This window comes from Acanthopagrus latus, chromosome 8 (genome assembly GCF_904848185.1).
Source record: "Acanthopagrus latus isolate v.2019 chromosome 8, fAcaLat1.1, whole genome shotgun sequence".
Taxonomy (NCBI): Eukaryota; Metazoa; Chordata; class Actinopteri; order Spariformes; family Sparidae; genus Acanthopagrus; species Acanthopagrus latus.
Genome location: NC_051046.1, coordinates 27,930,534 through 27,947,161, shown reverse-complemented (window position 1 = coordinate 27,947,161; position 16,628 = coordinate 27,930,534). Strand labels below are relative to the sequence as shown.

Below are 16,628 nucleotides of genomic sequence, written 5' to 3'. Positions count from 1 at the left end.
GTGTTGGATGGATTCTCTTTAACTCTGTATGTTCAGTGCCGACACAATCAAAGCTGAACGGACTGCCAAACACCAACCTCAATAAAAGCAAATCCAGAAAGAAATCACATTACAAGTGTTTGGGGGTTCAGTATCTTACACAAGGACACACTGACATGCAGACCAGGGGAATCAAACCAGCAACCTTATGATAACAAGACACTGGCTCTACCCCTGAGCTATAGCCACCCACATGATCATCATCGGCCAATTAAAAATGCAAAGTGATCAAGATTTGGCCCAGAATTGCAGATGTGTAGATTTTTAATTTGGTGGGAACACTCCATAGAACTCATTGAGCTGACTTATGAACTGTGATCACGAACATCCCGTTATACAACTGAAACCTCCAGAACTGTTTCTTAATGGACCACCTGCTGTTTTCAAGGTTAAATGTAAACTTTAAACCTCAGCTATTAAGCCAACATCAGCGAAAGGCCCCAAGAAATTGGGAATTTGAACAGGACAGACACACAAACTCCATCTGCTGAGGAAGATCATGAGAAGCTCCAGAATAGTTGCCTCATAGTGAGACTCTTCACTCAAGAGCAACAAGAGGGTTAACAATGAGGTTTTCGCTTTCAAATTTTTTGGACTGATGAAATGTGGCGTTTGGCTCTCGATCAAGCACATCTCTTACATATTAGATACTGAATATGGAAGCTTTGCTCAGACTGCTGCTGGCACTGAGGTACAGGCCTGACGCAGACACAAAGAGAGCTGCAGTGGGACACGGAGGCAGCAGTGATCGTCAATTAATTTAACTCTTCATCAAATAACAAAATAACAGGGCTCTCAACATATGGACAAATACAATAACACACACATGTTTTAATAAAAACACTTAGATGCATCCACACACTCACATGCCTGGCAGGAGAACTGTCTTCTTATTTTGTGTCTTCTTCAAACATAACTGTCCTTCATTGCGTTCCAAGTGCACGACGGCAACAAAATATACAGTCTTTCAGTCAGATAGAATCGGCTCAGAGAGGGACAAACTTCATTCAGTTCAATTCAGCTTTCCTCACAACGATGCAGGTTAGACGAGAAGTTCTTGTAGTGAATATGCTGTAGCGGCTGCTTTGTAACAGAAATGGGGGGGAAAGACATGGGCTCTACTGTCCAACTACCAAATCACACCAAAATGTTCTATTGTAGCATTTGGTCAACTTTATCGGAGCATTCAAAAATACTGGCCTGGATTTCGTTTGTTGTTCCAACAGACCAGTGGTTTATTTTGAAATCCATAAGAGGCAGTGAACCAAGCGCTCAGCTGAGAGATGGAAGCCTATAGGATGGTAGAGCAGTTACTGGGTGGGGTGAGTGTGGATGGGAGCAGTTTGACCCTTCTGGTAGACAGGGGAGAGGAGGTGGGGCAGGTTAAGATGGCGCTCTGTCTCTCAGCCCTCCATCCCAAAGTCCTCTGTGAACTTCTTGACCTTCAGCAGATCTTCAGTGTTGACTGTGGGACGGGTGGTGGACAGAGAGCGCAGCATGTCTGACTGCAAAAGAAAAAGAGATTCAAGTCAGTTTTGTCATTTATTAAAATTTTTCTTCATCCACTTTACCACCTGACTAATGTTCAAGTACACTTTAACAGCAAACATGTTTTTGCTGCTGAAGCTGAGGAGAAACTAAGTATTTACTCAAATAAATCCCACTCCTCCTGTCTTGGCCTCCTTCAGAGCCATGAGCTGCTGAACTGCCTGCCCTGTACCCCTCGCTGGCCAGCAGGTAGATACGTACATTACATTACACAAGGCCTCTTAGCATTTTGTAATCTAATAAATCCATAAATTAACAACTCTGTTGAATGTCACAATCATATAATCCCAGGCAAAATAGCCGTAATGAACACACCTCAGTTCGAAAAGGCTACCAGGCAAAAACAGTACCAGTCCACTGCTGTATGTGTGTGCTTTGTGCTAACTGGGTGAGCCGATGAATAAGGCTGTTGATGCTGTATTCTTTGACTCAGGGAGTGTGTTCTACTGAGTTAGCTTCTAAACGTCAGGCTCAGGGGATGTGTACTGTGTGAGCACAGTGCATCATCCTCGCTGACCATATCCAGTCACCTTACGTCTCACTCACATGTAAAAAAACACTCAACATTATCATAATGAATTAACCAAGAACGTGGCTATTGTTAGTACTCCCTGCTGTCAAGCTGCCATGTTAGAAGTGGGGAATTGTGGCTGCACTTTCAGTAATTCTTGTGCTACTAGCTGGCTAATAGCTTTAGCATTAAATCTGCCCAGGCCTGCGGAACACTCCAATCAATGAGTGCACGAGAGAGTGACAGCAGGCAGGCAGCATCATACGTAGAAAGACAAGTAGCCTGTCAAGGCTGAGGAGGCGATTTGATGGACTTTTTAGAGGCCTGCAGCAGCCACAGATACTGAATTGTTCAGATTCTTCATTAAACTTCTTTCCCAGACTCCTCATTGCATCAAGACTCAAATGTCTAAAAAAGATCTAGCAGAGCTCAAACAGACTCAAATTCTTCTTGCTACAACTAAACTATACATGATTTAGTGATTTCTATCTGGATGTCAAGGGAGTTTCACACATAACAAAAACGCTTGAAAAGCTTTAACTGTTACACAGTACCTGGATTTACTCATCACAATCTATCTCTGGACATAAGAAAACAAATGTAGAGAAATCGATCTACTTGTGTATAAACACATATTTATAGGCTATTATTTTTAGGATTTAGTTGTAACATCACAAAGTTTAATATTTTTTTAAAAAGGCCAGTTTTAGTGAACTTTCCTCTTGTTCAGAATTAGAATTCCTTCATTAATCAAGGGGCAGTTCAATATAACACTAAACAATAATACTAGTAAAAAATAAACAATATACTAAAAAGGTAAGAAATAGAAATAGACTCTTATATACATAACATGTACAAATATAAACAGTGTAATTATAAACAGTGTGGGCAGTGTATTGTTATTAATGAATAATAAACATGGGTATGAAAATTGCCCAGTTAGTGCAAACCAAAATGAGAAATGATTTGTCTATAGAGCAGTGTTACAATGGAGGGAACATCACATTGGGATCTGGAATGAAGAGCTGCAGTATTTTATAGAAAGATCATCTTTGTATGTTTCTCACCATGCAGACTATGGGCTCCAGTAGCTTATCACTAGGCACGTCCATCCAGGTCATCTCTATGGCTGCAGGGTCACCAGGGGAACATGGAGTCAAGAGGTCATCCACCATCACCTGGATGTTGCTTCGGGATGGGCCACGAACCTGCAGGAGCATGAACAAGAAAACAACAACAAACAAACTATGAACCAAAACAGCGATTGGACTGACATGGGCTTCTGACGATTTTTCCTCGGGTTTCTAATGAGGTCACCTTTTTGAAGTGCGTAGCAGACTGGACCTTCCTAACGGGCTGCATGAGCGCATCCCGCACGATGATGCTGATGTCGGCGCCGGAGTAGCCATCTGTTTTGCGGGCAAGCTGCCGCAGGTCGGCCTCGCTCAGGCTGTGTGGTGTGTTGCCCAGATGGAGACGAAACATCTGAGACCGAGCTGGCTCCTCTGGGAGAGGGATGTAGATACGCTTCTCAAATCTGACACACAACAGAGGTTATTCAATCTACCGGTATTTTGAAACATAGATTACATGAACAATGTGCTTGTTTAAGGTGTATCTCAGAGCTTGTATATGTGCTGGGCTAAATATTAGAACAAAGAGAGCCCAGTCGTGTCAGACCAAGGCCATTTTTAGCGTAGTACTTCAATGATATAGGTCTAATTAACAATTATTTTAGTAAAAGTACACAATTAAATCAGATTATTTTGTGCACTTAACCCTCAATCAACTGAAACATTTCTATCCACTACTATTAGTGTTTTGATTCCAAAACCCAAACACTTTTCATTTACCATTGTAAATGACAGAGAAAAGCGGCAAATCCTCACATTTAAAAAGCTAGCATTAGCATATATTTTACATTTTTGCATGAAAAAATGGCAGAAACCACTAAACAAATGTATTTTTTTAATAAATTATTCTACAACTTGTCAGAAACACATTGTTGATATCAAATCCAGAATAAGCATATATTTACAAAAACCAATGAAGGAGAATAAGTAAATCATATGTATTGAATAAATTGTCTCTGTACTGTCTTGATACATGTGAAATAGCAATTAGTAAATTATCTCATACTGATTCATTTATATTTTACACAGCGTCCCAACTTTTTGGAATCAGCACTGCACAATTCAAATTAAGCCTAGTTTGAACTTGATTTAAATTTGAGGTCAGAACATTTTAAGTGTTTTAACTGATACAGATTTATCTTAGGCAAAACTTGAAACTTAAATCTTACACCTACCTGCTAAAGTTGGAATGGGGCATCATTTTTTATACAGCTACAGTAAAATGTATTTCCTGAATGACCAAGATGAATTTACCTCTCCTTAGTAAGAAATGAAGTTATTCCGAATGACTCCACTTATAAAACCAACTGACCTTCTGCGGATGGCAGCGTCTAGCACCCAGGGGATGTTGGTGGCCCCCAGCACTAAGATTCCATCGTTGTTGTTTCCCACACCTGCAAACCCAGAGAGCTTTGGTCAACTCTGCTTCAGTGTCAGGAAAGGGTGTTTGCATATTTTACAATAACTTTATCGTTTTCTTTTGTCATATATACAATAAATTTGATTTAATATTGCATATTCTACACTTCACGTTGCTCTTATCATTCTCATTTGGCTCACCTTGCATCTGGACCAAGAACTCTGTCTTGATGCGGCGGGCGGCCTCACTCTCATTCTCATTCCTTGATCCGCACAGCGAGTCCACCTCATCGATGAAGATGATTGAAGGTTTGTGCTGGCGAGCCAGGTCAAATAAGTTCTTCACCAGTCTGGGAGAAACAGGGACAGACGGAAAATATGAGATAGATGGAGAGATGACCACTCTAGCTACCCTGCACACAGATGAACACCCAGGGACGGACATTGAGACGGGACAATCTCTGCTGGTGAAGGAGTCCCGCCCCCTGCAGGTCACTGTCACAGCACTGGGCAGCTCCTTCAGTGACAGACTGACGCACCGAGTGTGTGAAGGAGAGGTATCACAGGTCCCTCCTTCCTGCTGCTGTCAGACTGTACAACCAGCACTGTTCCCAGTGAAATTGGCTAATAAAATGAATAGCTCAGTTTTACATAAATCATTCTATATTTCTATGCTGCAGTCGTTCCCTAGTTGTTATCTAGAGTACAACATCAGACACCAGCCACCCTGAGGAAGAGACGTACTTCTCACTCTCTCCCAGCCACTTGGACATGAGGTCTGAGGAGGACACGGAGAAGAAGGTGGAGTTATTGGCCTCGGTGGCCACAGCCTTCGCCAGGTAGGACTTCCCCGTCCCCGGAGGACCAAACAGAAGGATGCCTCTCCACGGAGTCCGCTTGCCTGTGAACACAGAGACCACAAGTCAGTTTGGTAACGTGATGTCCTACTGGGGTACTGTTCAACAGCCTGTTCTAGCTTTCCAGCATAACCAATCACGAACACAGGCATGGAGGTTAACATGAACTTCAATTGCTGTACCAACTTACAGTCAGACAAAAAGGATGGGAACCTTATGATAAAAGACCAGAGGTACAACATCCATTACAGAGGCAAATGGGAAGAATATATCAGACAGTCATTTCAAAACACCCTAAGTGAACTAATAAGATGTGAAACTGAACAAAGACTGCAGCTGATAGTTTTCACAGTTTATTTATCTGTCAGCCACAGTCCTTTTTTATCTCTAAAGTGAACAGAGTAGTAAACAGAAATCAATAAAAAATAAACACCAAATTAAGGCTGTGTAATATAGTGATATCATATCAATGTCGTGATAAAAGACTATATATCGTCTTTGATATGGGATATCATTATATGATCATATGACATAAGTGTTGTCTTTTCCTGGTTTTTAAAGGGTGCATTACTGTGATGTCATTTTGCTAACTTACTACCTACCACTTCTACTTGTTTTGATACATTTTTATCTACTTACTTCATCTACTTAATATATATATCCCCATTGCTGACGATCATTTATCAAAAAATCATTCTGATTATATTGTATGGCAGTGCCAACAGTTATCCCTTCAATACTGCTGCAATACTGATATCATATATTGGGTAGAAAAATGCAGTATATTGAGGTTTACAGTATATTGTGTATTTTGATATACCCTAAAAATATCAACAATCCCTATATTAAATATTCCTCAAGATCGGGCTAAATTCTTCATGTTTTGTCAGATTCAACATCCAAACTCCAACAAGGTTCAACTTGCACTGATAAAACAGGAAATTATAAAAAATGACACAACAAAGAGTGGCAAAACTTCACATTTGAGAGGCTGGACCCAGCTGATATCTTTACCTAATGACTGAGTCACTGAATACCAATTACTTACCAAACAATAATTAGTGGATCAATCTACTTATTTTTTTTCTATATTTACCCATTATTTTCACATTACTATGCTATCTACATTGGATGTATACATTCACATTACACATCTATAATTTCATTTATCTAAAAAAACCACAGTACCTGTGAAGAGGTGAGGGAACTTGATGGGCAGGATTACAGCTTCCTTCAGAGCTTCCTTAGCTCCCTCCAGTCCAGCCACATCGTTCCACCTGACATTTGGCTTCTCCATTACAATAGCCCCTGGTCGCACAGAAGGCAGAGCATAATTGAAATCACAGTTCCATCTTTGAAATGCAATCAGAAGAAACTCTTTGAAGGTCTTTCTGCAGCCCTGGCACAAAAAAACCCATAACCCATACTACTACTACAATAAAATAAAAAATGTATAAATAATTACTTTTATTTACTGTGAATCCATCAAAGTTACATTTGATCAAAATGTATCATTACAGTGACTTTCTGTGAAGATCCCTCCATGTAAAAACAGTGTGGATTTATTCACCTATACAAAATAATAAGTCAAATTGTACATTTATCATAACAGAGGACCACACTGAATTCATATCCCAAACGCCATATCAACTGATCTAAATGCATATCTGCTTACCCATAAGTTGCTCCTGCAGTTTCTTCTTCTCTGGGTTTTCACCCTCGCTGTCACTATCACTCCTAGACCGGACACAGACAGGTAAAGCAAACTTGAACATGTTTTTTAAAAATCATTATTATCATTATTATTATCATCATTTTTTGGGGGGGGGCGTACTTGTCATTGCTTTGTGCCTCTTTAACAGGCTTTTTGCCCTGTTTGTCTTTATTTTTCAGATAGTCCTTGAGTTTCTCCGCTCGGTCCAGGTACTGCATACACTTTGCTCGTATACTCTCCTTTGCCTTATCACTGTGGGCCTCATCTAAAGAAAGGAAACAGCAATGTTAATGAAACCCCCCAATGTTTTGTAGGGGTTAGCCTACATCAACTACGTATCAGGCTGCATAACTCACATTTGATGGCATGTAGGAAATATTCCACAGCATGCTGGTACAGACGCAAGGCCTCCTCATAATTCTTTGCCTTGTCTTCCTCTGTGGCTTTGGTCACAAGATCAATCGCTTTCTGCAACAGATGCAGGGAGTACAGTCAGAATACGGACAGAGGTAGATGAGAGGTGGAGACACAAATAGAGGCTGGGGAAGCATGCATGTTAACCATCCTCCTATCAGTCTGCACATGTCAACAATGGAGCTTCAACCAAAACAAAGCACAATAAAATCATGTGTGCTGTTTCTCAAGCCAATTACCAGCCAATTACCAGACTTAAGTTATTTCTTATTATTATATGCCAAGTGTTTGCGAGCAGGAGCCACAGCCCTGCTAACGCTGAGATAGCGGCTGCTACAGTTGTAAACATTTAGCTTACACGTAACTTAACAATCCACATATCAAGAACCATACATGAATTCGCTAATATGCTTGTTTTGTAATCTAGTTCAATTATTTAGATAGCTACAACAGTAGCGTCAGAATCAGTAAATTTCAAGACAACGCAATGGTAACACTGTTCGCTGGCTCAGTTAACTAAACTGTCCTGCTAACAACGTTAGCAGGCTTTATCATCAGCTGTTTTGCTATCAAGTTAGCTTCCATTCGAGCTGCACTGGGTAAAGCCAAGTTATCTAGCGTTAGTTACAGTTGTAGCAGGCTAACGTTAGCTTGCTCATATTAGCCTACCTGTAATGTTGACGTTGTCATTTCATCTCACTCTTCTGCTCTCTGCCCAGACTTATATCCTCTAACCTTACCCAAAGGTGGATATGCGAAGAAATGACCTCGTTAACAGCCCTATGTTGTGAGGGGACAGATTGCTCTTGACATGACAAGACAGTTGCTAATACGTTAGCTTGCAAATATGACAGCTCTGCCCGAGCTGACAAAACCACAGCAACGAACACTGCGTAAACCGACAAGCTAGCTGATACAAAGATAACTTCCGGTTAGGGTTTTCAGAATAGAACAGCGAAAGACAAACATCTGCCAAATACATATGTCATTTAGATTCTTTTCTACATTACAAGTATGACATACGCTGTTAAAATGACAGAATACACATAATCACCAGCTCAACAGAGAATATGTTAAGGCTATGATTTTCGCTGTATATAATTTCACATTTATTCTTATTGATATTTTCCGGTCGTATGGCTAAAACGAGCAACTTGACAGTGGCAGATGCATAAATACGTCGCAGCTGCTGCCACCTAGCGGTTAAATCAGTGCTGTAGCAATGCTCCGCCAAAAAGTAAGTCAGGCTCATAATAAACCAGGAAATAACCATGTGTGCACCCCACACACCCACGCAAATAAGATAATCTTGTCTTTATTCATCTAAACCTTTGCAACAAACCACAAAACAACTTATGTCATTTGTAACAATTTTATTGGTATGTATTTACATTTGAGATTATTACATTGCTATAATACATTGTCTACTATGTCTTGGAAGGAAGTCTAAAATACTTTGCATATGACAGGTTATTGCAGCAGCACTTTATCCTTTTGTGACCTTTCAGTTCAATGATTGTGTTGGACGCAAGCTGCCACAGATATTACCTTTGGTTCATAACCCTGTCTTTGAAGCATTGCTTTACATAGACAGGATAGCAACAATTTCAGTACAAAAAGAGAAAGGAGGCTAACAATAATCATCTGGAAGAGGAAAGGAGGTGTACATTCACAGATTTAAAGGGGTTTGATTGGTTAGTGCATCGAGCTCAAACATGGACGGCCTTGTTGCTTGTTGAAGGTTGATCAGATTTGATCAGAGAAAAGTTATCAGGATGGTAAATCAGAGGTTACGGAAGCCCTCAACAGCCATGGGTAATATATATTTCTTGTTTTCTCAAAACAAAAATGTTGCATTGGGATGATCAGCAGAAACAAGTTCACTGCATGGGGATCTTTACAAAATGATCTCGTTATCCCTGGAAAACAACCTCTGCTATCTTGTGATAAAGACAGACATAACTTGTCACAGGAAGATTTAGGAAATAATATGTTTGTCCACGGGCTGTTTAGGACTTCAAAGGGAGGATGATAGAGTGCAACACTTCACTATCGTTTGACAAATGTTGCAGGAGAACTTAACTCATGATGTTTTAAGAGTTTTAAAATCTCAACAAGTTTTTTTACCTGGTTAAATAAAGGCTACTGATGTTGATTGATGTTTTCTGCTGCTTTTTACCACAGCCACAAATCAACTACAGCTTGAAAAAGAGCTAAACAGCATGGGAAATATATGATAACATATTTTCACTTTCATAAAAGAGCCAAATAAGGTTGTTCAAACTATCACAAGGACATCAGAGTCCAAAATAGAACCAAGGTCAGTCAGACTGACGATTGTGTGCCTTATCTGAAGACAGAAGTGTTATCTTGTTTTCCTGTGTTGCACAGTCAGTGGACACAATGCTTCAGTACTGGAGGCCCAAAAGAACACAGAGGCTCTACTGAAGGATTACCTTAGCAACATGTACTATAAACCAAGTGAAGGTTCTAAAAAATTACAGTCATGTTGAACTCATTAAAGAGTCAAGTTTCAAAACAGGCACTGGACTGGACAGATTAACTGAAGGGGAGAGGATTTAGATAACTCTAATTTACTTTTGATGGCATTTACTATCGACAGAAATCACAAGATCTGCAGTGGGACTTCAGTTCTAATAAAGTTTCTTTGGAGCTTGAAGGTTTATTCTTGATCTTGGGAATAGTAATTTGACAAATAACCATTTACAAGCCTTTTCGAGAGCTTTGCGCTGTACCTCACAGTATCCATTCGTGAATTTAGTTTGCTCAGTTCTCACACCGTGGCCTCACTTACACTACATACTTAAAACAGCAAGGACTGTCTGTCAACACCGGGGGGTGGGTCAATCTGTTAAAACTCAAATTCTGAACTCAGGTGAGTGATAAACATAAATGTCCTTCACTTTCACTCCTACTCGCAAACTTAAAGATGCTCTTAAATCTAAGACAGCATCAGAGGTAGTACAGTTTGTTAAAGTGCATCCCAGACAGCTGCAGGTCAGAAACAGAGCTGAACACACACCTGCTGAGACACAGTTTGAAACCGGTTAAAGAACTGATCATGATAAAAAAATTAAAAAAAAAAAAAAATGCAGCATGTTTTATCGAGGATAGGGTACTTTTAGCCAACTTTTGCATTTGATTTGAACTTTTCTTTTATTCTTAGGTGGTAAAGGGCAAGAACATGATTGACATTTATTTCATTCTAATTCTAAGAATTATTTTTTCTTTAAAATTTGGTCCAAACCCAGTCGCGGCATTGAATGGGAAGGGGTCAGAGGTCAGTTGTCGGAAAGAACAAAGAGGCCAGCCAAAAACATCTTCCAACAGAGACAGGGACACTATTTCCTGAAAATATGAGCATCTATTATCACGCATGTTAAATTTCCACACTTCAATCTCCATGACAACTGAGCAAAGACCAAGAGATGGGGCTGAAAGCTCAAAAGAAAGCCAGTAAGTGGAAACTGAGTAAAGATTATCTTCTCAAACTTAAAAACAAGCTTTTTGCAACTAAAATGGAAGGAAAAGACTGTAGTAAGCTTCATGACATAAACAGTGGCTTCATTTTTTTTTTTTTTTTACTACAGGGCTTCGTATAAGGTACAATGTCTTTGACTGTTAGTATATGGGATTATTAAAATACATCACAAGTATCATGTGATGGCTTGTTTAACAGTCCTTAGTCAGAGAGATGCTAAAGTAGGAAAGGAAACAAGGGACAAGTAAATAATCTCTAGCAAATTGGAATGCAGTGATAGACAGAGACGTGGTAGTGTAGGCCAAAGACGGGAGGTAACACACCGTCATCATTAGATACACACAGTTCAATGTGAGGAAGTCATGCAATCATGAAATATACACTTTTTAAAACAAAGGACAAAATAACATAGTGTACACTATAAGAGTAATACTATTGCTCGCGCGTGTCGAAAGCTTAACACTCTCTTATTGTGTGAAATAAAAAAAAAAAAGGAAACATTACAAAGAGTGTCGTCGTCTACATGGAATAAAGGCACAGTTGGCAATCCTGATTACAACGGCAGCTTAGGAGAATGTGCTAAAACGTGAGTCTGTCAGACAGCAGGCACACTATCAAGCCAACAGAAGCGTGTAGTATAGATAGACAGACACACTCACACACACTCTCTCACGCGGATTCATTCGCACAATCTCTAACTGCATTCTGACTCATGTCGACATAAACAAATACATTATAAACATCAGTTGGAAGGCTGTCATGGAATGATAGGCAGAGAGTAAAAACAGGGAGCGGTCACCAATCTGTGCTCAGCTGTGTATTAATTGTCTTAAAGAATCCTTCCTTTCCTGAATATATTTCACTAACACTCTGCTTGAAGTCCACAAATGGAATCTCATACACACGTCGCAGCATCCCTGTTTGTTTTAGCTTCTCCTTTTTCTTGTTCTTTGATTTTACATCATATCAGATAATCGTGATGAAATGTGATACATTACCACAGGGAAATATATGATTCGTGACTTCAAGCAAAGTGTTGCTTCCTTTTACCTGGCATTGCACCAAAGTGCTGCAGGAATGACTCCTAAAAAACCTGGAAATAAGTTAGCATGTCTCACTGCCGATTCCCTCGTTTCAAAGTCAGTGGGTTTTTTTTTCAATTTGAATTCAGTTAAATGCATTAGAAAAAGGTCTTTGGTTAACACAAGCTTAAGAGACTTTCTTGTTTTATTCTTCAACATAAAACACTGTAAGTAAATACCCCACATGTGAATGTAAAGCGTCTATAAAAGGTGGCTGCCAACAAGTGGCTAACATCATTCTGCTTAACATCTACTCACCACTCCATCTTTACAGAGATATTCTAACTTTACAACCTCTCCACTGATCAATTTATAGTAAAGTGTGGATAGTATAGTTTAGTAGGAAGCTCAGCGGTGGAGACATTCAAGTCATTTGACCACGATGTAGTTTGTTTATAGCCTAACATTAGCTTTTTACTCCTGGCGATTGCATTTACACTTAAAAACCTTAAACGTGGCGTTCATTTGTGGAGGTTATCTTGCTGAACGGAATGTGTAAGTATCATAAAAGTGTGTTTATCACAGACCTTTTTTCTTTTTGCAATAATCCTAAATCCAAGTGAACAATCCTATGGGTTTCTGTTGAGGGAACCAAGGCGATGCTTACTTCTGTGTTAGCCTACAAAAATACATCATCCCTGCAGCACTCTATGACTGCAAGAGATTGAGGAGAAGCTGGAAGAGAAGGCACATTTTTGAGACAATCAACAACATGGCTCCTGGGTTAAATCTCCCCTGCAGTGCCACTTCAGGGCCTCACTTCAGCTGTGAATGGAGAAGTTGAAGAAAACAAAACGACAACAAAAAAACAAAACAAAACAAGACAAATAATTGCCAGTATTATGCCAGCATTTTGGGAGCGTCTTCACCCTCCCTGCTGTGCCCGGGCCCATCCTCTCATCCACACTGCTGTTGGTGGTTGTTTCACGTCAGAAGGCCCATACGAGTGAGCTTGGCTGACAAGAAGGAGTGGAGAACAAACACTACCGGCTTTGGACCCGAGTGGAGGTCAAATACCTGGAGGATGGAGGGAGGGAGGAAGTGGGATAGGAAAAGAGGAGAAAAACAACAATAAAGGGAAGTGAGTTCAAAAGGGTCAAATCCAATTTACTCAGTTTACAGTACATTTTCTGTTGTAACCTTACCTTCATCTGTAAGCTACCTAATTTATAGTAAGTTAACACTAAATCTTTAAAATTAGGAAATTACATGTATAGACACCATATTATATGATCAGCTGTTTTGATTCCACTCTGTATTACTATTGCAGCAACAGTCATTTGTTGTTTTACAGAGAAATTTGGTATATCTGTCTTCTAGACAAAAATATAATAACTGTGGCCTCACCTTGCACTCCACACATCCTCAAAATATAAGGTGAAGTCACATTACCTCACCGTCTACAGACACTAACAAACGGACACCAACTTTGGGTGGTGTCATGAGTTTTGTGTTACGTTACCTGAATAGCATATTTGGATATGTTCATTAATTACTAGAACTAGGGATCTCCTCTGATTTCACAAATCATTTGATTCTGATTCACAAGTTCCTGATTTGATTCACCTTCCAACTCAGTTTGATTCAGATCCAATTCAGAAATACGTGGTTACAATATACACTGTGAAGACATATTCTTATGATTTTGACCTCTGATCATTCAAAATAACGAAAGGTTTTTAAAAAATATGAAACTTGCCTATTTTTAACAACAATCATGGCCATTTATGTATAGTTTTCTGAGGTGCTCTTGAATGCAGCATGAAGTTCCTGTCAGGCACACACGCTTTGCAGATGTAGGTCTCAGAGACTCTCAGTTTAACTCCCCAGGAACAGTAAGCACACTTTAATAGATAAAATCAGTGGAGTCCCGCTTTAACATTCGAAACTGGTGACTTTGGTGCCCCCTAGTGGAACTATCAAGGGTGACATTCAAAAAAAACTACCATCCATTCAACTATTGTCTTCAACCCGTTGTCCTGTGCAGGGCCAGGGCCGACACACAGAAGAACAATGGGTCACACTTACATTCACACCTACAGGCAATTTAGAGTAACCAATGAAGCTAGATTTCACAGACACGGAACATTCAAACCCCACTGAGCTGCAAAAACAAACATGTCACACTAAAACAGAGGAGCTACACCTACGCTATCAGAACAATATGAAAGAGGCTATAATCACATACAATTTTACACAAAAGGAATTTAATGAGGAGCTGCAACTAATTATTATTTAGAGAAAGTAATTAATCTGCTGATTGTTTTCTTGATCAACCTAAAAATGATTTTGTCTATGAAAAATAATAATTTGTGAAAACGTTTTGCTAGAAAATCTCCATAACTTCAAGGACAATCCAGTGAACCAGTGTTAGTGTGAGGTCGGTGTAATAAATGATTAGGTGCACATCCTCAAAGTACGATGTTAGGGTGAACATTGGTTCTGAATGCTCTGCTGATGTCAGGGAGGACGTGACAGTAACCAAAGAAACCAAATCTGAAGTCTGGGCGTAGTCTGGTTATTATAAGAATGCTCAGGGACAGCTGGTCGAAGATGGCAGCCCTATCTACAGGAGCTGTGAGAAGAAAGTTGTTGCGAGGGTCGGCAACGCATCCAATTTACTGACCCATTTACACAACCATTACCATCAACTCTTGAGCGAATGCAAGGGAAGCTAACCTTAAACTCGGGTGCATGATGTATGTGTATGTCAAGTTTTTTCTGTCTAATTTACTGTTGTCACTAATGTAAACTGAGCAGATGGTGGTATAACTGAACAAAGTAGATCTGTGATTTGGCACCTTATCTGAACTGCTTATTAATTGTAGACTTCACTATTTTAAGTCAACCTAATAATTCCCCAAATATTGATGCAGAGCTGCAGTGAGGAGGACTTGAGACAAACACATACTGGGTGGACTGAGTTAGTAAATGCAAACTGACTGAGATTACCGTGGTCCACCTGTGGCTCAGCAGCCATCTGACCAATTAGACTGACCATAAAAACTATTTGTTAAATGATTCATATAAAGTAAGCACATTTTTGTTATTTAGTTAACAATCTAAGCCACTGATCAAGATAAATTACCAGAACATTTCTGGTTCCAGTTCCATCATTATGTTGATTTGCGGCTTGGCTCTTTGCAAGTAACCTGATGACATCACCTGAGGCTCTAAGAACTTGACTTGATATTTGATGGCAGAGCAGTACATTAAAGAAATAACTGACTGATAAATGTCAGGAGTCTTAATTTACCATTTCTCCCTCTGGACCCCCAAAGTCAAGGTACAAGTTCCGTATTCCATCGTCGGCAGACATTTTGAGCTTCTCGTAGGGGTATCTATAAAGCACGGCACCTCCAGCTGGATCTGCTGGCTCCCTTGTCACAGTGAAGCCCTTCTCATAGTGCAGTGTCAGGCGAACATCCTGTCTGTTCAATGTGCAGCCTGAGAGAGAAGGTGAGACAGGTAAGAGATGGAGAATAGCAGGTGTATGAGTGAGCATGGTGAGAAATGTTCCACAAGGTGAGCGTGAGTAGAGCTAAAGTGGTTAATATAGATAAGTCAACCTTAAGGAAATTAATTGCAGATTTTTTGATAATCAATTAAATGTTTAAGCAAAAATATCACACATCTACTTCCAGGTTCTTAAATGTGAGGATTTGGGTTTTGGACTGAAGAAGCAGTTTCTCGATGTCAGTCTGGGCCCTGTAATTTCGATAGCTTTCTTGTTAACATACACTATATGTCTCCTAAATCATATCACTCAAAAAAGTTGTGCAGCATCAGAATGAAACTGGACGGTCTGCTGAAAAAAAAAAGAAAAATCCTGCCTGGTACCACTTCAACTGTCATTTGATCCTCAAGCATTTCCATGTGTTACTATAACTTGACTGCCTTAATTGTGCCTCTGCGTTTGTGTAGCAGCAGGAGACCGAAGAAGAAGAAGAAGAAAAAAAAAGTCTTTCCAATGCTGTTCTGGCGGCCAACTATTGTTCTGCACAGAGTGAGCACATTCCCCTATGCTGGCTCCTACTTCTGCTTTTCCTACCCGGAGCCGCTGTTTCTGAGCAGCTGCACACTGCTAGCGGGCCAGTTGCTGTCAGGAGCTTCCTGTCACAGTCAAAGTTTTTTTTTTACTGTAAGTATGCAGGCCTACACACATGGAAATATTTGATCTGTGCTTATCTTAAAAATAAAACCCTCAAGTGTCATACGATATTTAGTTTGTGAAGTTTTATCTAAGAAACTCATTTCCACTCAACATGCACTTGTTGGATGATGTCATGCACAAAGGTGAACCCACATCCTCTGTTCAAAGGTCTGCTTCCAAACACTGCTACTAATCTGTGTGTACGGAAAAAAACACACATGGTGTATAAAACAAGCACACACGCGTTCATCTAAAAAGGTATACATGAGACAAACATGCCTGAGGTTCTCAGTCAGCTCTGTGGTATATCTGAGGC

At 39.9% G+C, this 16,628-nt stretch overlaps 2 protein-coding genes across 2 annotated transcripts in view; both read right to left on the bottom strand.

Moving 5' to 3' along the window:
• Positions 1 to 75: 75 nt before the first annotated feature.
• Positions 76 to 8,485, bottom strand: vps4a (vacuolar protein sorting 4 homolog A). Its single transcript, XM_037106948.1, has 11 exons — positions 8,245 to 8,485; positions 7,518 to 7,629; positions 7,282 to 7,426; positions 7,123 to 7,184; positions 6,636 to 6,755; positions 5,335 to 5,491; positions 4,792 to 4,940; positions 4,544 to 4,625; positions 3,416 to 3,635; positions 3,166 to 3,306; positions 76 to 1,544 (listed from the first exon to the last, which is right to left on the bottom strand). Exons 1-11 carry the CDS (start codon positions 8,263 to 8,265, stop codon positions 1,443 to 1,445), a joined length of 1,311 nt encoding a protein of 436 aa, XP_036962843.1. The 5' UTR covers positions 8,266 to 8,485; the 3' UTR covers positions 76 to 1,442.
• A 443-nt stretch (positions 8,486 to 8,928) lies between these two features.
• sntb2 (syntrophin, beta 2) overlaps positions 8,929 to 16,628 on the bottom strand; it is a 35,102-nt gene continuing 27,402 nt past the window's right edge. The window contains exons 6-7 of the mRNA XM_037107471.1: positions 15,416 to 15,606; positions 8,929 to 13,176 (exon numbers count right to left, since the gene is read on the bottom strand). Of these exons, the coding sequence (XP_036963366.1) occupies positions 13,084 to 13,176; positions 15,416 to 15,606 (284 nt within the window). The 3' untranslated portion in view covers positions 8,929 to 13,083. The remainder of the gene's footprint in view (positions 13,177 to 15,415; positions 15,607 to 16,628) is intronic.

Excerpts from the sequence above, each read along its gene's own strand:
- vps4a (XM_037106948.1), bottom strand. The coding sequence starts at position 8,265 with ATGACAACGTCAACATTACAG. Across the intron at positions 7,185-7,281 it reads GAGGCACAAAGCAATGACAA|GAGTGATAGTGACAGCGAGG; the intron begins GTACGCCCCCCC and ends TGTCCGGTCTAG. Across the intron at positions 5,492-6,635 it reads GTTCCCTCACCTCTTCACAG|GCAAGCGGACTCCGTGGAGA; the intron begins GTACTGTGGTTT and ends CTGTGTTCACAG.